We start from the raw sequence: 21007 nt of genomic DNA, 5'->3' as shown, positions 1-21007 counted from the left end.
AACTTGGCTAAATTGGAGTTGAAACAAAGATGCTGCTACGGGGTGGGGATGGACCCCCCTTAGGTCCCTGGAAGCAGTTTGATCCTGAAGAAAAAAATCTAGGGGTGGCACTGGAGGGATTGACAGGGAGATCTGTGGGGAGGAGAGAATTCAGCTTTCCAGGAGAGGAAGAGGGAAGAGGAGGAAGAAGAGGAGGAGGAAGAGGAAGAAAGGCAGAAGGGAGCCTCCTGCAGGCCAGGAGCTGGGACACCCTGCCCTCACCTGTCCTTGACACGCAGGATGAGCTGGTGGAAGCGGTCCACGTGCTCGAAGCTGGCCTTGTCGGTGACGGAGTAGACGATGAGGAAGCCGTCCCCGGTGCGCATGTACTGCTCCCGCATGGCACTGAACTCCTCCTGCCCGGCTGTGTCCAGAACTGGGGAGAGATGAGGCCACTCAGGGGCTGCCAGCGTCCCACTGGAGTCCCCTTAGCCCACAGACCCCCAGGCGGTGGCTGTTGCTGTTCCCCCCAGTGGGAGGCTCTGCCTGGGTGGTTTCAATCCAGGTGCTCCCTGGGCCTCAATTCCTTGTTCCACCCACAAGCGATTTAAAATCAGTGATCAGCTCTCACAAACACCCACTGAGGAGTCCCCAGGGCCGGGGTGACTCCCTGCTGCAGCGTTTACAGAGCAGGATTCTTTGGGAAGCTAAGCTCAAAGACTCTCTTTGAGTCTCCAGTTCCGCCATCTTGCTGCCCCCTGTGGAGAAACGTGTGTTTGTGGATAAGCCTAGGAGAAGCCCTGAGGAGGCCACTGGTCAGTGTGGACAGACACCAGGAAGGCTTTAGGGAGGGAATGACCCTCACCTCTAGGATGGGGCTGTCACAGGGGTGGCGGGAACAGTACTGGGGCTGGAAGCAGGGTCCCCCAAGACCATGAGAAAGGTCCTTCCCTCCAAGCCACCATCGTCCCACGGATCCCTGACGCTCACCCTTCCTTCCTGGTGAGATCAAGTGCTCCACCTCTGCCTGGCTCAGAGAGTCACAGCCACAGCTGGGGTGGGGGGGTGTCTCCTTCCAGCTGTGCCAGCCTGACCACTCCCACCCTACACCGTCCAAGGTCTGAACTGTGGGCTCCTGCATGCCCCTGCTCACTGGCCCCCATGCTCTCTCCACTCTGTGACCAGACCCAATTTCTCCCTCTCCCTCGAGGCAGTGAAGTTGGTGGTTACAGATTTTGGAGTCAGACCACGGCGCTGTGTCTGGCTCCCCACTCCTCGGGCGTGGCCCCGGGAAGGCTCATTTCTCTGTGCCTCTGTTTCCTAAAACAGGGATGGCCAGGGTGGTTTGAGTTACTATGTGTAATGCCCTGAGAGAGAAGTGCTGGCACAAAGAAGGCCAGGAGCCTGCCATCTTCGAGGGGCCTTCTCTCCCACACCCTGGGCCTGGGCTCCTTCCTCCCAGGCCTTGGCTCACTCTGATGTCGTGTTCTGCTGCCTGAGCCCCCAGGGTTCTCCCCACTCTGTCCCAACCCTTCTCCAGACACATCTTGCTGCCTGTTTAATGTCCCCCCGCCACCGCCGGACTGTTGGCTCCCAGAGGCAGGGACCTGGTCTGTGTGAGTCACCTGGCTATTTGAGTCCCAGCACAAAATGTACCCAAATAGGACTTGAATGAGCAAATAAATGAGGAGTCTAAGCAATGCTGTTCATTCGTTTAAGAAATCTTTGAGTGCCTACAATGTGCTGGGCAGGTTCTAGCCTCTGTGGGCACAAGACAAATGTGGCAAAATCCTTGCTGTGTAGGAACTTAAGATCCCGTCGAGAGACAGATAAATGAGAGGCTGCTGGAACGTTAGCTGGTTAAGCGTACACAATGAAGAACAACAGAGCCGGCTGGGGGGGGGCGGTCACTATCAGAAGATGAACTTATACAAGTTCATTCTGGCTCCTCCTAACAAGTTCCCTTTTCCAATAGGCCGCACGTGGGAGCAAGGGGACCTGTTAGGAGCTTGTGCAGCAATCCAGGCGGGATATGATGGGAGGCCGGGGGAGGTGGCCTGATGGGGCCACTTTCAAAGACAGGGCTGCAGTGGGGGTGCTATTGGGTCTGGCCTGAGTGACAGGGTGAATATTGGTGTCATGGACTAAGGCAGTAAGGAAGGAGGAGAAGCAGGATTTGGGGGCTCAGTTTTGACACAGGCTTCAAAGCCTAGCAGACCCCTGAATAGGACTTCAGACAGATATTTGGAGACTTACGTCAGATACTGGGAAGAAAAGAGGTGGCAAGAGACAGATACAGGGGTGCCAGTGGGTGGACAGCAAGGAAAGCCACAGAAGGAGCTACTGAGGATACTTAGGACTCCACATCTCCTCTGATACCTTCAGACAGGGCCTGGGAAAGTGACCTGTCCCATCAGATCATCATTGATGCAGGGACTAGTGAGGCCCAGTCCTTCTGCACTTCAGAGGGGCGATGGATGGACAGGAGGAGCTGGGATGTGCACCAGACGTGAGAGAAGCTAGTGGCTACTCTGCCCCACTCCTGGGCCTCAGGCTCATGCAGGAAGAGGGGCAGGACTCTGGACCTTGAGGTCCGTGTAGCTCTGACATCCTACAACTCTTTCATCTGGATATAAGAAGACAGGGACCTACAGTGAGGACCAGTGGGGTGGCTGAGGGGTAGGAAGAGTTCACCTTCAACTGGATCCCTCCATTATAGCTTCCCCCCACCCAAATAAATCCCACTTAGAGCTGCAATCAATTAAACACTTGAAATGGCTGACATGTGGATGGGAAGGCCTAAATTCAATAGCAACATACATTAAGGTCATGTTATAATTAATATATTCACATATTTTCTAGGTTATGTTTAAAAATATGATCATTCAATTAAAAAAAAAATCTCAATAGGGAGCTGAAAATACAATGGATCCTCTGGAAAGGAAGACAGCCATTTCAGACACTGAAGGTCTTTGACATTATCTTGCCCACACTTTCTAGAAGAATTCTTAGAGGATGTACTCAAGCATAGTGAAAAACAGATTCATGAAAGAGAAGGATAAGGGATATTATAAATAGTCATAAGTAAAGAAAACAGCAAAATATAAGAGTTAAGTTTAAATAAAATGTTGCTCAGTTTGAAGAGAAGGGATGATAAATTGGAACTAAAATCTATGATGAGCCATGTGTGAAGGAAGAGACCAGGAAAATATAAGTGTCCCTCACCTGAGAATTAAAAATCTGAAGTTCTCTGAAACCTGTAACATTTTATATACCAATGTGGTGTTCAAAAAGTTTTACATATTGGAACATTTTGGAGCTTAGATTTTTGGACTAGGGATGTTCAAATGGTAAGGTCTATGCAAATATTCCCAAATCTGAAAAACTCGGAAACCTGAAACACTTATTGCCCCAATATGATATCCTTATTCTGGTACTAGATAAGGGATACTCAGCCTGTACTAACTTTCTTGCTTCATTGGGAAAGAGGCCAAAGATCCCAATTATACCCAGAGGCTGACAGGAAAATGTTAAGTATACACTTTCTTATGTATATAGCAGACCTACCCAAAGAACAGAAATAAAACCCCAAACCTCCTAATCACCAGAAGAGAGGAAAAACAGAACAAAGCAAATGCAACCAATTCAACAAAAGGCAAAAATAAATTAACAAAATAAGCAAGTACAATTAAAAAGTAGATGTGAAATAAGTTGGCAGAAATAAATCCAATCACAATAAATACAAATGGGATGAATTCACCTGTCAAAAGCAGATTCTTAGTACAAAAAGCAATTTGCCTGCTACTTAAAAAAGACCCATGAGAAGAAAATGACACACACAAAATGAGAAAGGATAAAAGAAGAATATACTTGCCACATGCTAACCAAAAGAAATGCATCTGCAAAATTAAGTTGAAGGTTAAGTAATTAAATAGGAAAAATGTAGGGTATGTATAATGAGAAAAGGTAAAAACATCAAAAAGTGCCAAAGTCACGAAGCTTAAAACATGGAAACTTTTAAACAGGTCTGTCTTAAAGATAGAACAAATGCCCCCACCAACTAATGATCTGTTATTAATAGAAACAAGAATATAAAATAATCCATTCACTTTGAAAATTTAAAAGTTATATTGCTCTATAACTCTCCAGTTAAAGAGAAAAGCCAAGCAGAAATTACAAATAATTTGTAATTGAAGGACAATGGGTTGAGACCAAAATGGCTCTCAGGGGGAAATTATAGCTTTAAATGCATTTCAGAAACCGAAACTGAAAATTAATTAAGCACTGAAATTGGGAAGCTAGAAGAGGATAAATAAAACCAAAGAGAGAGGGGCTGAGGCTGTGGCTCAGTGGTAGAGTGCTTGCTGTGCACATGTGAGACACTGGGTTCGATCCTCAGCACCACATAAAAATAAATGAACAAAATAAAGGTATTGTGTCCATCTACAACTAAGAAATTTAAAAAAAAAGACACGGGGTGGGGGAATAGTCAATAAAAGTAGAGGAAGGAGGGCGAAAGTAGTTGATAGCTAAAAATCAAAAGTAGTTGAAGTCTAAAATATCTAAAATTCTTTAAAAGATCAATTTAAAAAATCTTTAGCAATTCTTGTCTGAGGGGAAAGAAAAGTAAGCATCTGGAAGGGAAGAAGGCTTGTGGCTATGGATACAGATATATTTAATTATAAAAGAAATCTAGTTAACAGTTTGATAGCAACACACCTTCATTTCTAGAAGAAATAGATGATTTAAGAAAACAAAGGATCCAAACTGCCTCAAGAAAACAAAAAAATCCAGATACATCAATAACTGCAGATAAAACCCAAGAGAGAAAAATCTATTCCACAAAGGGCAGAAAAGCTATTCTTGGCCCCATGGTGGGGGCAGGCGCAGCCAGGGAGGAGGTGGGACTGAGCTGGACTTAGTCTGGTTTGGGGTCCATTCCTTGTCCAGCTTCCCTTCCACACACGTATGTCTGGAAATGCCTCCTACAGCCACATGGCATCGACCGTGCCTTCGAGGCTTCTTAGGGAAGGCTGAGGATGATGGGCAGCTATGCTGATAGGAGATCAGGGCTCCACCTGCATGTACGGGGCCAAGCCTCACAGCGTGAAGTAGGAGGACTCCAGAGACACAGAGTATTACTCACTGTGGGAGAAGAGGCTTTCTGCCAGAGTGTGTGTGTGTGTGTGTGTGTGTGTGTGATAGAGAGAGGGGGGTGGGGGAGGGAGGGAGCACCAGCGTAGAGGGAGGAGGGAGATTCTGGAGGCAGTGTCAGGTCTACGCTGCCCCAGTCCTCTCATGGTGGTGGTGGTGGTGGTGGTAAGAGAGCCAACTCCATTGCAAGGGAAGATTAAAGTGGTGGCTGCTCTCAGATCTTGTCGATTTCAGAAGCCAAGACACACACACACACTGGCATGGTGTGAGGTCCCAGGCAGGCTGGCAGCCAGCATGGAGAGGCACCAGCCTGGGTTCCTAATAGGACTGCCAAGACCTCCTCCTCCTCCCCCTCCTCCAACTAGAGGGGTGTGACTGGCCACCTAGAGCCAGCCAAGCCTGTGACCTCCACCTTCAATGCCTGTTCCCCTCCCCTCGGGCTGTCCCAGGCACCCTCCAGCTCACTCTCCAGCTCTGTGTAGTTGATCTCCTCAGCTCCTCCTCAGGAGAAGGCTCAGCCTCTGACCTCTATCTTTGAAGGCTTCCTCTCCACCTGGCTCAGCTCCCCACCTTGCAGTAGGAGCCTGGCATTCACATCCCTGGGCCTCCAGAAAGCTTCAGCACCCAGCGAGGGCTCAGAAAAATAAGTGCACAGTGGCGAGACAAATCAAGTGCACGCGACAGGAAATGCTGTAACCACACTAAAACAGCTCACTCCAGCTTTAAGGGAAATCACTAAACACTGACTTTTAAACTAAATTTCCTGGTGCAACCTTCAGGGTGAAACTAGGTTTCTGGAACCTAGAACAATAGACAATGATTTCTAGGGGTAATATGGTTAGAGCTATTTCCAATCCCTAGACCTACCGGAGGAATGAAAGAGCCCATTTTACAGGACAGTTAGGTGGGGAAGACTGAGCCCCTCCCAGGAACAGATTCAATAAAATAATGCTCCTGGTTGAGCACAACCGTGCTGAGCACCCACCACCACCACCACCATTTGCATCTGTGCTCCCTTTCTGGGTAAAGGCACATAAGGGGCAGCAGTGGGTGCCGGGCAGCAGGAGTGGCTGTGACAACCCAGCACTGTTCCCAGAAAAAGAGTCACTTGCTTGGACTTCTCCAAAGTGCCAGCAGAATGTGGAAAGCTAGGCCACTGGGACTCTACCGGAGAGGGAGCTAAGAGTCCTATAGAGGCACCAGCTGGCTTCCTAGCAATGGGGGGAAACTCCCACTGGCAGGGGTCCCAACTTCCTCAACACGCTCACTGAAGGACAACAGCAGCAGAGGAAAAGTGCCAGCCACCAGCCCCGGGCGTGCTCCTTCTAGAGGCCACACTACTGCAGTATGGGGCCTGGAGAGAGGAGGCCTTGGGGTCAGTTTTCATGAGTCGGGGTACAAGCTGCACATGAGGGTGCACCTTCTGGGAAGATGGTCCCTGGCTTTGTGGGGTTCTTAGAGGAGCCAGAAACACCCCCTCCCTCAGATGTTGCCCTCTGGGAAAAGGAGGAAAGAGTGGAGAGTATGGCTGGGGTCTCAGCAGTGTAACCAGAGCTCAGGGGCAGATGGAGCCTGGGAGGGCCTGGCAGTGGGGAGGCCAGGAGGCCAGACTCTGGCCCCTAAACCTGTTCCACCATACAGCCTCTCTGGGAGGCCAGGCCTTCACAGGTGAAGCAACTGAGGCAGGCAACGCCACTGCGTCACCCAGGCTCATACTGCTAGTAAGCAGGGGGCAGGACCAGAACCCACACCCGGCTAGCCCAGGCCTCTCTGCCCCCGGCACTAAGCTGACGTTGAGTGGGGAGCCAGTAGCAGTGTCCCAAGGCCCGAAGAGGATCAGGTCTAAAGGGAGGGAGTCAGGATAGAGGGCTGGGGATGCAGAGATGAGATGAAGGCCCAGAGGCTACATTTTCTACACCCACCCCCAGATGGTCACATCACTTTCTCAACATGCCACACCTGCCTCCTGGCTCCACCTGTACCTGGGAGGAGAGTGACCACGCTATGCTGGCTTGTTCCCTTTGCAGTTTTGGCACGAATTTCCAGGGCCTTTTGAGCATCTAGTCATTCCAAACACATCCTTCTCCAATAATTCTCCTGTTTCCCAGTGAGCACGTGTTATAGTTTGGACATGAGGTGTCTCCAAAAGCTCTTGTGTCGATACAGGAATGTCTGGAGGTCACATGATTGGATTGTCCCTCCCAGTTGGAATGGACCCTCTGGGTGGTAACTGCAGGCAGGTGGGGCACGGCTGGAGGAACTGGGTCACTCAGGATGTGCATCTTCCCTGTGGCCCCCTCCCCCGTTCCCTCTCTCTGCTTCCTGGCCTCCATGTCCCCAGTAGCCTTCCTCTGCCACACCCTTCGGCCATGATGCGCTGCCTCACCTTGGGCCAGAGCAATGGAGTCAGTCATACCATGGAGTAAAGTTCAGATAAACTTCCCCTCCCTTAAAAGTTGTTCCTGCTGGGTATTTTGGTCACAGGAACACAGAGCTGATGAACACACCACGTGACCTTGTCCACTGACACCTTGGTCTCTTCAGGCTCCATTCTCGGCTTAACTGAAACGGGTCCATCAGGAGATAAACTCCACCTGCCTCCCCCCTGGGCAGCCCACCTGAGAGGCGTGGAGCCCTCTGCATTACTGGTGGCAGTGTAAAATGGTGCAGCCACTTTGGAGAATCACTTGGTAATTCCTCAAACCGTGAAGCTCATGATCCTGAAATCCCACTCCTTCGTATCTAGAAAACCTACGACCCCACAAAACCTTGCACATGAATGTCCACAGCAACATTAGTCATCAGAGCCCCAAACTGGAAACCATCCAAATGTCCATCAGCTGGTCAAAGGAAAAACAAAATGTGGCATACCCACATGCTACAGCGTCATTCACACATAAGAAGAAATGAAATTTTGATATCTGTGACATGATCGCCCCTGAAAACACTGTGCTACAATTCACAATAGCTAAACTATGGAATCAGCCCAGGTGTCCATCAACAGATGAATGGATGAAGAAAACAAAAAAGAGAGTTTCCTTCAGCCATAAAGAAAAACGAAATTCCATCATTTGCAGGCAAATGGGTGGAATTCGAGAACATTTATTATATTAAGCACAAACAAACCAAACTCAGAAAGTCAAGGGTCTTATGTTTTCTCTCATATGTGGAAGCTAGAGAAGAAAAAGGGAAAGAAAAGTGGGGGGTGGGGGCGGGGTCTCATGATAATCAAAGGGAGCCGGTAGAGGACAGCGACCAGGGGGAGGGAGGGGGGGAGGGAAAGGGGAAGTACTGGGGAGTGATATTGGCCAAATTATATTGTTATATTGATACTGGCCAAATTATATTTAACAATGGATCCCATTCATATGCACAATGTACCAATAAAAAATACAGAAATTAAAAAAAAAAGTTGGCTAAGTGAAAGAAGCCAGTCACAAAAGGCCACATGTTGTATGATTATTTATATGAAATGTCCAGACAAGGCAAATCTATAAAGGCAGAGTGTAGATTAGAGGGTGCAGGGACTGGGGAAGGGGAACTTGGGGGAATGCCAGGTATGGGTGGGTTTTTTTGGTGGGGGAAATGAGGAGTAGTGTTGATTCCAGTGATCACTGATGTGTGAATCGATCAGCCACTGATGCTTGCACAACCTCGTGAATACACCGAAAGCCACTGGACTTCACATGTGAAATACCTCGATAGAGAAGGTGTATGAGGAAATTACCCACCTGCCTTCCTTTCTCTGAAATGCACGCTCCACCTGACCCTCTCAGTGAAGGCAGATGGCCTGCCCCTCCCTGCTCCTGTCAAGACAACCCTCCAGCTGCAGGCTCGTGTCCCATGCCAGTCATGCCAGGACATAGCTGCTGCTGCTGTCCCCTCCGTCCCCAGGGGCACCCTTTTCTCTATCAGCTTATTTCCAGGAACATGTAAACATGCCATAATTTCTTCCATCTTAAATAAAATAAAACCAAAAGATTAAAAATAAGAGAACCCTGCCCCCGCCCCCCGACCTCCCATCCCATTTTCTATTCTTCAAGGCCATGCTCCCTGCCGGCCTGTGCTTTCCCCCACTCTCTCTCTGATCCACTCCAATCAGATTTTCATTCCCCACCACTGAGCCCAAACTGATCTTGTCAAGTTGCTGGTGATCCCCATGTCACTAAACCCAATGGGCACAGCTCCTCCCTAGTCCCCCATCCGGAGCCTCTTAACTAGTCTCTCTGGTTCTTCCCTGGATCCCCCAAAGTCTGTTCTCCACACCAGAGCCAGGGCAAGCCTTTAAAATATCAGTTCATAACCCACTTGAATCTAATGTATGAAATACGTCAAGAGCTTTGTAATGTTTTGAACAACCAATTAAAAAAAGAAATAAAAATAATTTTATAAAACTGAAAAAAAAATAAAATCATAGAATTTGCAAGGAAATGGATGGCACTAGAGCAGATTATGCTTAGTGAAGCTAGTCAATCGCTAAAAAACAAATACCAAATGTCTTCTTTGATATAATGAGAGCAACTATGAACAGAGCAAGGAGGAAGAGCAGGAAGAAAAGACTAACATTAAACAGAGTCATGAGATGGGAGGGAAAGGGAGAGAAAAGGGAAATTGCATGGAAATGAAGGGAGACCCTCATTGCTATACAAAATTACATATAAGAGGTTGTGAGGGGAATGGGAAAATAAACAAGGAGAGTAATGAATTACAGTAGATGGGGTAGAGAGAGAAGATGGGAGGGGAGGGGACGGGGGATAGTAGGGGATAGGAAAGGTAGCAGAATACAACAATTACTAATTGGGCATTATGTAAAATTGTGGATGTGTAACCGACGTGATTCTGCAATCTGCATTTGGGGTAAAATTGGGAGTTCATAACCCACTTCAATCTAATGTATGAAATATGATATGTCAAGAGCTTTGTAATGTTGTGAACAACCAATAAAAAAAATAAAAAATTAAAAAAAAAAAATATCAGTCAGGTCTTGTCCTTCCTCAGCTTAAAACCCTCCAATGGCTTCTCCTTTCTCTATGGGCCCTGTGAGATCCTTCCCATACAGTTACCTCCTTACCTCTCCTACCAGCTTCCTTCGCTTGCTGTCCCCACTATACCCCAAACAGGCCAGTACCCCTTCCTCACAGCCTTCGCCCCGACACCATCACTGTCTGAGACTCTCTCCCCACACAGGTAGAGGTTTCTCCTGCAGACGCACCCCATCGCCCAGGCAGGAAGACACCCCCTGACCAGCCCACAGAAGACAGCAACCCCTTCCTCCTGCTTCCCCTCGCTTGCCTCTTCCTCCTTCTCAGCATTTATCACCACCCGACACCATACACACAGGTTTAGGCTCTGTCCCCCAAGCGGTAAGGCAAGCTTCGTGAGAGCTTTGCCAATCGCCACACCCTGCGATTCCCAAAGAGAGCCAGGCGCACGGCAGTGCTCAGAGATATTTGTTGAGCAAATGAGCGGACACTCAGGGTCCAAGCCACACGTCACAGAGGAAAGAGGTGATATCGCCAAGTCGGGTGTAAGCCCCACTTCTTGACCTTTCCAGATACAGGACATGGGTCAGTAGCCTTCTTCTGCATAGGCAATAGGGCCTACCCTTAAAAGTAGAAGATGCCCTTGTAAATAATAATATAAATCATATTTGAGCAACCACAGTAACAGCAGCTTCTACTGGGGTTTACCATATGCCTTGTAAGGCACCTCCTCCTCTCCTGGCTCGCTCAAGAGGTGTTAAAGGTAGAAAGTCTGGGCTGGATCAGAGACACAATGGTGGGAAAAGTTCAGAGGCCCTCTCTTAGAGAAGCTGCCAATTTGCATTTTTTCACTTATTCTTTGCAACAATTATGAGGACATATCCCATGTGGACGTGGCCCCACCAATGAGGGTGCAAGGTCTTTGTTCTGAGGCTGTCTTTCCCCAAAGAGAGAAGAAGCCCCCGGTTACCAGGCCTTGGCCTGGTGAGTTCAAGCCGGTAGGGACCACCTCAAAGCCCCGAACATCATCCAACACAAGGCAGACAAGTGAGATCTCAGAGCCACCTGTCAGGCTGCTGTGCTGAGCCCAAAATGTTCACGTGACTTCTGACAGTAATCAATGTGAAGTTCCAAAGTGATAGCACAACCCACACTCACTGCGGAAGATGGGACCCGAGTGTTGGCAACAGAGAAGGAACAGCAGCTGGAGGCGGGTGATGACAAGCTTGGAATGAGCGGAGGCTGGGCAGCCACGCCCCTCACTCGCACCTCCACCACTGAGTCCAAGCCTAATGCGCTGACTCCAGGTCAGAGGCTGGTGATAGGTCCTTTGGCTCCTAGTCCTTTGGCTAGGGTGAGCACAGGGCAGGATAGAGATCCCTGGTTTTGAGGGCGGAGGGAATGGGGCTCTCATCAGCTGAGCGATCACCTCTCTGAGTCTCAGTTCCCTCACCTGCAGGGGCCTCATTAATTAGAGGACTGTTGGACAGCTGCTGGGGTAAGTGGTCTGGGCTTCCCAGGGGAAGGTCCCTTGGGGCTCAAGGTGGCAGCAGGAGCAGTGTTTCAAAGGTGGAGTGTTTCACTATCTTAGCAACTAGCTCAGTAGGACTGGTGCATGCTAGCTACAAGAGCAGCTGTGCTTAGCTGTAAAGCAAGCTAATGTCATCTCCGTGATCTCAATCGAGCAGAATTGTCACAAAGATGAAATGAAGCAAACCTTGCAATTGAGCATGAGGTGTTTGGCCTTCAAGAAAAGTCTGGTCAGTATCTGCTATCATAGCTCTGAGGGTGGTCAGTATACATGCTATCATAGCTCTGAGGGCCAAGGAGCAGCAACAAGAAGGTTCCAGAGGAGATACAGCATCTCTGTGAGGAGGGGCTTCCTACCAGCAAGTCATACCCCCGGCAACTTGGTGACCAGTGGGCTCCAGGCAGCTGGAAGTAGCCAAGCAGGGACAACTGATGTAACAAGGAGAAGAGTGATTTTATCACCTCTGGCCAGCAGCCATCCTCCCTCCTATAGGCAAAGGGAGAAATTCCTCCCACATCATCTCTGGGGCAAAGGGGAGGATGCATGGAGAAGCAGCCTGCTCTGCCTAAACCCCATTCTTACTCGGAGCCCATGAGTAGTGCCCGATATGAAGTTGGCTGCAGGGCTGCTGAGCATAGGTGCCTACTTGGAAAGGTCCCTAGCTCAGAAAAAAAAAAAAAAAAAGCTCTCAATAAATGTTCTGCTTGCTCTCCCTGCTTCTCCAACCTCCTTCTCTACTCCGTGACCCCAGAAAGAATGTGGATTCAAGTGTTCGGGGAAACGCCAGGTCCAGGCCCCTCGGAGAAGACAACAGCACTTGTGTGTGGGGTTTGGGCAGAAGCCAGGGTGGAAATATCCTGGCTTCTGAGGGCTCAGGAGAAGAGCCAGGCTTTAACGCTTTGCAAACACCAAGCCCTTGCTGGAAAGACAGGGGACAGAGAGGCTGCAGGGATGAGCCTGGAGCCACTAGATGGAAGGAAGGGGTTCCACAGACTCAGGGCCCCTGCTGTTCTCTGGAGATGGAAGAGAGGTTCCAGAGGTTAGCAAGACAGAGAGTGGGGCGGTGAACCACAGGGGCAGGGGAGAAATACCTGCACATCTGATGTGTGAGTCAGAGCAGGGTGGAAGGACCTGGCCCCAGAAGGACACATGCAAGAGCACAGTAAGAAGGGCCAGGGAGCCTGTCTGTTGATCCTGATAAGCCAGTCACATGCCCTTCTCCCTGAGATTTCAACTCTCATTCCCAAGGGTCCTCCTCAACTGTGTGATGTGGGCAAGGAATTCCCTACACAAGCAGACTGACACTGTCTCGGAGACAAAGGGGAGTTCAAACCATCGCCAGCTGTAGGATGCTTGGCTTTATTTTCTTCACATTCAACACAAGCTTATGACAGTAGCTCCCGCAACAGGTAAAGAGAGAACACACCGTCAACAAAAAAAGAAAACTACAGACCAATACCTTTGATGAACACAGATGCGAAAATCCTTCCTAAAATTCTTGCAAACCAAATTCAACAACACATTTAAAACAATCATACACCATTGTTTTAGTCAGCTTTTTCATCTCTGTGACCAAAAGACCTGACAAGTATAATTTTAGAGGAGGAAAGATTTATCTGGGCTCACGGTTTCAGAGGTCTCAGTCCACAGACGGCTGACTTTTTGGCTCTGGGCCTGAGGTGAAGCAGGACATCATGCAGGAGGGGTGTGGAGAAGGAAAACAGCTCAGGACATGGTAACAAAGAAGCAGAGAGAGCTCTGCTCACAGGAGACAAATCTAAACCCCAAAGGCATGTCCCCCATGATCTTCCTTCAGCTACACCCCACCTGCTTACCATTACCACCCAGTTAATCCATATTGGTGTGTTAACCAACTGATGAGGCCACAACTCATAATATAATCATTTCACCTCTGAAATTTCTTGCACTGTCTCACACATGTGCTTTTGGGGGATACCTCATATCTAAACCATAATAATAACGATCAAGCTGGTTTCATTTGAGAACTGCAAGGATGGTTCAACATATGCAAATCAATAAATTTAATATACCACATAAATAGGATCAAGGATAAATATCACAACATCATCTCAATAGATGCAGAAAGTCTTCAATCAAATTCAACATCCCTTTATAATAAAAATCCCTGGAGAAAGTAGGTATAGAAGAATCTTACCTCAACATAATAACACTATGTCTGACAAACTCAAAACCAACATCATACTGAATGGGGAAAAAATGAAAATATTTCCTCCCAAATCAGGAGTGAGACAAGGATGTTCACTCTACTTGAAGTTTCAGCCAGAAAAATAGGCAAGAGAAAGAAATAGAAATGCAAGTAGAAAATGAGAAAGTCAAATTACCCCTATTTGCAGATGATATGATACGATGCTTAAAAGACCCTAAAAATTCTACCAGAAAACTTTTAGATCTGATAAAGAAATTTAGGATGCAAAATCAATAGCTCACCAACCAGTCGTTTACAAATAATGAACACAATAAGAAAAAAAAATCAGGAAAACAATTCCACTCACAAAACCATCAAAAAAGGCATAGAATATCCAAGAATAAACCCAACCAAGGAGGTCAAAGACCTCTATAATGAAAGTTACAATACACTGAAGAAGAAAATTGAAGAAGATACTAGAATATGGAAAGACTTCCCATGTTCATGGATTGGCAGAATTAATATTACTAAAATGGCCATATTGGTGAAACTGATCTGCAGAGTCAACACAATTCATGAAAATACCAGGATATTCTTCAAGGAACTAGAAAAAAATAATGCTAAAATTCAAGTGAAAGCACAAAAGATCCAGAATAGCCAAAGCAATTCTGAGCAAAACAAGCAATGCTAGAGGTATTACAATATCCAATTTCACATATATATAGTATATATCACACATATATGTAGTATATATCACAATATACTACAAACAAAGTCATACTAACAAAAACAGCATGGCACTAGCATAAAAACAGACACGTAGTCCAGTGAATAGAACAGAGGACAAAAACATTTGCTGGAAAAAAGACAGTCTCTTTAACAAATGGTGCTGGGAAAACTACGCATCCATCTGTAGAAGACAGAAGCTTAGCCAGGTGCAGCAGTGCACACCTGTCACCACAGCTCTAGGCCTGAGGTGAAGCAGGACATCACGCAGGAGGGGTGTGGAGAAGGAACACAGCTCAGGACATGGTAACAAAGAAGCAGAGAGAGCTCTGCTCACAGGAGACAAATCTAAACCCCAAAGGCATGACCCCCATGATCTCCTTCCTTCAGCTATACCCCACCTGCTTACCGTTACCACCCAGTTAATCCATATTAGTGTGTTAACCAACTGATGAGGCCACAACTCATAATCTAATAATTTCACCTCTGAGAATTCAGTGCCCAATGTGAAGTTGGCTGTAGGGCTGCTGAGCATAGAAATATCCTGCCTTCTGAGGGCTCAGAAGATGAGCCAGGCTTTAACGCTTTGCAAACACCAAGCCCTTGCTGGAGAGACAGGGGACAGAGAGGCTGTCTCTGTTCCCTGTGGAGGGGAGGAAGATTACAAGTTCAGACCAGACTAGGCAACTTATTGAGACCCTATCTCAAAACGAAAACAAAAATAAAAAGCATTCAGGATGTAGCTTAGCAGCAGAGCACTCGCCTAGCATGTTCAAGGCCCTGAGTTCGGTCCCCAGCACCACAATATAAATAAGTAAATAAATAAACAGAATTGAAACTGGATTCAATCTCTCACCCTGTACAAAAATCAGTTCTAAATGGATCAAAGACCTAAGTATAAGGCCAGAAAGTTTGAAACTACCAGAAGAAAATATAGAGGAAAAACTTCAAGAAATAGGCACTGGTAATGACTTCTTACAGAGGACTCCAATGGCTCAGAAAGCAACAAAAATCAACAAATGGGACAACATCAAGTTAAAAAGTTCCTGCATAGCAAAGGAAATGGAGTGAAGAGACAGCCTACAGAATGGAGAAGATCTTTGTCAGCTGTTCTTCCTACAGAGGATTAAAATCCAGAATATATAAAGAACTCAAAAAACTTAACAGCAATGAAACAAATAACCCAACTGATAAACCAGCAAATGAATGGAAAACAGACAATTCTCAAAAGAAGTACAAACGGACAATAACTATGTGAAAAAATGTTCAATATCTATATCCACGAGGGAATGCAAATCAAAACCACACTGCTGTCTCATCTCATCCCAGGCAGAATGGAAATCATCAAGAATACAAAAAAAATAAAATAAAATACTGGGGAAGGAACCTTATACACAGTTGGTGGGAATGTAAATGAGCACAGCCACCATGGAAATCACATAGAGGTTCCTCAAAGACTACAAAGAACTACCATGTGATCCAGCTCCACCACTCCCCAGTAGATAACTGAAGGAATTCAAGTCAGCATACTATAGAAGACACCCGCATACCTGTGTTTACTATGGCACAGGTCACAATAGCCCAATTATGAAACCAGCCTGGGTGTCTTTCAAAAGATGGATGGATAAAGATTATATATATAAAATGGATAAAGATTATATACATAAAATACATGGGATATATGTGATGCATGAAAAGTTATATCCATTATATATATATATACACTAATATATAGAATAATACTCATATATACACACACACACACACATACAATGGAGTATTATGCAGCCATAAAAATGTTATTGCAGGAAAAAAAGAAAAGAACTAAGCATCATGTTAATCAAAATAAGCCCGATTCAGAAAGATAAGTGTCACATATTTTCTCTCATAAATAGAATCTTGGAGGACAAAAAGGTGACATGAAAGTAGAAGGGGGAGATTATTTGAAAAAAGGAAGGGGATGGGAGTATGGTAAGGGGGTAAAGGAAGATATAAATGATCAAAGTGTGTTACATGCATGTACAAATATGCTACAAGGAAACACATTATTCTGTATAAAATGCATTAATAAAAAAAAATAAAGTGTGCTGAGCATGGGCCTTCCACTCAGCAATCGCCCCGTGACGTCATTACTGACGATAACTATCTTCCTCCTCCTCCTCTGCATGATCACCTTAACCCTCACCGTCAGTATCGTGCTGTCATGTTTTTGCTCTGAGTTTGGAAGAAGAGAAACCACAGATTCCAGAGCTCTGGGAGCTGAGTGGGGCAGAGGGCAATGGGAGGCATCTCCAGGCCCAGCACCTCCCCAGGCGGGTGGCCTCCAGGGACGCAGGCTTCAGAGCACGAGGTGTTCTGAGCACCTCAGGGCTGCAAACCATCCAAACACGGTGGGCCCCAGCACGGTTCAGGGTTTCACCGAAGTCTAAGTATAACCTTCCTCTGATTCAAGTTCTCAAAACACAGGCACACTTTAAAAATCCATTCTTAATATTTAGAAGAAATGTTTCAAGCATCCCTTTTCTTTTTCTTTAGTTTTTTTTTTTTGGGGGGGGAGGGGGGCACTCAAACTCAAGATCTTCCAGTCTATTACAGCCACACGCCACCTCACCCAGCTGTGTTTTTCTTTTTTGGCAGGGAGGGCAGTACCAGGGATCGAACTCAGGGGCACTGGACCACTGAACCACATCCCCAGCCCTATTTTGTATTTTATTTAGAGACAGGGTCTCACTGAGTTGCTTAGTGCCTCTCCATTACTAAGGCTGGCTTTGAACTTGTGATTCTACTGCCTCAGTCTCTTGAGCCACTGGGATTACAGGCATGTACCACTGCACCAGATCTTCCTTTTCTTAATAGGAGACCTTATTGGGTAGTAAAGGGCGCTGGTCTGGACTCTGGTGTCTATTCCTGAGGAAGGGCCAGGTGGGCAATGCCGTGAGTTGGTCTAACTCCTGAGGAAGGAATAAGCTGAGCCAATTCAAGCTACGAGAGCAGTTACAGAGCCGGGTTTCCCCATTCTCTCCTGGTACTGCTCTAAATATTATCACAAAATCTAAAAATCACACTCAAGAAAGACTCTTTTTTCTCAGGAACTAGTGTCCAAAGTTATTTAGGAAAATGTTAGAGAAGCTTATACGGCTGTAGAGAGAAACAATATTGATTGAGCTACAGTTATGTACCAGACACAGTGTTCATCTCTTAATGCATCATGTAATATTTTTTTTTCCCTGTGGAACATAGCCCAGAATGCTGTACCAAAAAATGGTCCCTTTGGGGAGTCTTAAGAACACTATATCTTACCAATATGCTTCTAATATGTATTTATTATATTAAAGGTTGTTATAAGTCCTACAGTTAAAAAAAAAACTTGTTTATATTTATTTAATTCAGTATATCCCAAGTGTGATATTTATTCTAATAGATGATGCATGAAATTATTTTAGAAAGTGCATAAGTGAAAACTTTTAATTGTAATAGTTACACACACAACATATAAATAAGTGTGAATAGAATAAAATAATATAGATATCACATCAAACCTGTGACCACGTAACGTATTTCAGGATTCATTCATTCGTTTATCCATTCTGTAAGTGTTTACTGAGGCCCTATGATAAGCCAAGCAGTATTCTAGATGCTGGGGAGATACTGCAGTAAATAAAGTTCCTGCTTTCACAAATTTGTATTTTAGTGGAAAGGGGGACAAAAACTCATAAATAACATGGGATATGTTCAACAGTGAAGGGTAGAATAAAGAAAAACAGAGTTGAGCAGGGAGATGGAATGGATATGGACAGGATGCATGGACACCAGTACAGATGGCCTGGTCAGAGATGATCTCCTAGATAAAGTGACATTTAAGCTGAGGCCTAAATGAAATGAGCATCTTTTCAGGAAGAACATATAGTACAGAGAGAACACCATGTGCCAAGTCCCCAAAGTGGGAACATGCTTGGTACCCAGTGAGACTGGTCAAAGTCTCAGCTGCATATAAGCCCTGAAGGATGGTGTTTTCTTTTTCTTTTTTAAAATATTTTTTTAGTTGTTGATGGATGCTTCATTAATTAATTATATGTGGTGCTGAGGATCGAACTCAGTGAGCCCCAGCCCCAGCCCAAGATGGTGCTTTCTTAATGGAGATACTCATGCACCACACTCTTCACCCCCCTTAAAGTGTATAGTTTGGTAATTTTTTAGTATGTTCACAAAGTTGTTTTTGTTTGTTTGGTACTAGGAATTAAATACCACGGATGTTTTACTCCTGAGCTACATCCCCAGATCTTTTTACTTTCTTTTTTTAAAAAAAAAAAATGTTTATTTTTTCATTTTTTAGTTGTGGATGGATAATGCCTTTATATATTTATCTTTATGTGGTGCTGAGGCTCAGACCCGGTGCCTCACACATGCTAAGCAAGTGCTCTACCACTGAGCCACAACCCCAGCCCCTCTTTTTACTTTCTTAATTTTTATTTTGAGGCAGGGTCTCCCTAAGTTGCTAAGGCTGGCCTCAAACTTGTGTTCTTCCTGTCTCAGCCTCCTGAGTCACTGGAATTATAGGTATATGTCATGACACGTAGTTTTGTTTTGTTTAAATAATGATTTGGTTCTGCTTCTGGCCGAGATGAAGCAACAGGGACCAGATTTACCTTCTCACCCCAAACAACCAAAAAAACAGGCAAAATATATGAAACAATGGTTGTCAAGATACCAAACATCAGGCAATGAAGGAGAATGTTCCCTGAGAGATAGACATAAAATCAGTGACAGCATCTATGACTCCCTAACTTATGGCCTTCTCAATTTCCAGGCTATAGTATAGGGATGGAAAATGCAGCAACCGTGAAAGTCATTTTATAATAATTGAAGAGCCCATTTTTCAAGAGGATATATCAATCCTAAACATTTATGTATTTACTAACAGAGCATTACCAATTCATTGAACTGAAAAGAAAAAATAGGTAAATTTACAATTATGCACAGAAATTCAATACCCCTCTTCTTAATAATTGATAGAAAAAGTATCCAGAAAAATCAATAAAGACGTAGAAGACTTAGACAACATTTTCATCCAGTTTGATCTAATTGGCATTCATAGACACTCCACCTAATGACAGAACACAAGTTCTTTCCACACACACATGAAACATTTACCAAGACAGACTGTATTCCAGGTGATAAGAAATGTCTCAATAAGTTCAAATAACACACCGCACATTCTCTGATACAATGGAATTAAAGATCAAGAACAGAGAGATCTCTGAAAAATTCCAAAATGCTTGAAAACTAAACAATATACTTCTAAATAATTTATGGGTCAAAGAAAAAAAATCCAAAGATAAATTAGAAAGAATTTGGACTGAATGAAAATGAAAATAAAACCCATTAAAATTGATGGGACACAGCTAAAGGACTAGGAGAAATTTAAAGCACCAGATGAATAGCTTAGAAAAGAAGAAATGTCTCAAAGACATCAGTTTGCACCTTAAGAAATTAGAAAAAGAAAATTACATCCAAAATAAGCAGGCAAGAGGAAAGGAGTGAAAAATCAGTGGACCCAAATAAGAAAATCAATGAATGCAAACACTAATTCTTTGAGAAAAATCAATAAGATTCATAAATCTCTAGCCAGCAGGATTAGAGAAAAAAATAGAAGTCACAAGTTACCAATATTAGGAATAAGTGACATCACTATAGATGCTACAGATATTATAAAGATAATAAGAGAATATTATAAACAACTTTATGCCAACAGACTTGATAACTTTGATGACTTTAATAAATTTTGGGTGCTGGGGATGTAGCTCAGTGGTACAGCGGTAGCATGTGTGAGGCCCCAAGTTCAATCCCCAGCACCTCCAACAAACAAAATTTCAAAGTCACATCACAAACTACCAAAGTTCATTGAATAAAGAGATAGTTTGAGTAGGCTTGTATCTATTAAAGAAATTTAATTTGTAGTTAAAAACATTCCCATGAAGATAACTCCAGTTCCAGTTGGCCTTGTTGGCAAATTCTACTAAGTGTATAAAGAAGAAATAATACCAATGTGGCTCAAACTCTTCTAGAAAATTGAATAAAGGGGGATAATCTCCAACTCATTATAGAAGTCCAGCATGACTCTGGTACCAAAATCAGACAGACATACAAGAAAAATACAGACTAATATCCCTCAAAAACATAGATATAAAAATTCTCAATAAAATTTTAGCAAATCAAAGTCCACAGTATATTAAAAGATAACATATCATAACCAAAGGTATTTGTCCCAGGAATGCAAGGTTGGTTTAATAGTAGGAAAAAAAAAACCATTATTTACCAAATTAACAAATGAAAAAGGAAAAACCGTATGATTATCTTGGTAACCACAGGAAAGACATTTGATAAAATCCATCATCTGTTTCTGAAGAAAAGCCTTTGGCAAACTAGGAATATAAAGAGGCTTCCCTGATGTAACAAAAGCCATCTGTA

At 44.8% G+C, this 21007-nt stretch overlaps 1 protein-coding gene across 3 annotated transcripts in view; it reads right to left on the bottom strand.

Annotated features, from left to right (window-relative positions):
• Mras (muscle RAS oncogene homolog) overlaps positions 1 to 21007 on the bottom strand; it is a 52282-nt gene that overhangs the window by 8029 nt on the left and 23246 nt on the right. For all 3 annotated transcript variants that reach the window (XM_021728274.3, XM_005328013.5, XM_021728273.3), the window contains exon 3: positions 262 to 415. In XM_021728274.3, coding sequence (XP_021583949.1) covers positions 262 to 415 — 154 coding nt within the window. The remainder of the gene's footprint in view (positions 1 to 261; positions 416 to 21007) is intronic.

This window comes from Ictidomys tridecemlineatus, chromosome 3 (assembly GCF_052094955.1).
Source record: "Ictidomys tridecemlineatus isolate mIctTri1 chromosome 3, mIctTri1.hap1, whole genome shotgun sequence".
Classification (NCBI taxonomy): Eukaryota; Metazoa; Chordata; class Mammalia; order Rodentia; family Sciuridae; genus Ictidomys; species Ictidomys tridecemlineatus.
Note: the sequence above shows the minus strand (reverse complement) of the source record. Positions and strands in the feature narration are given on the sequence as shown.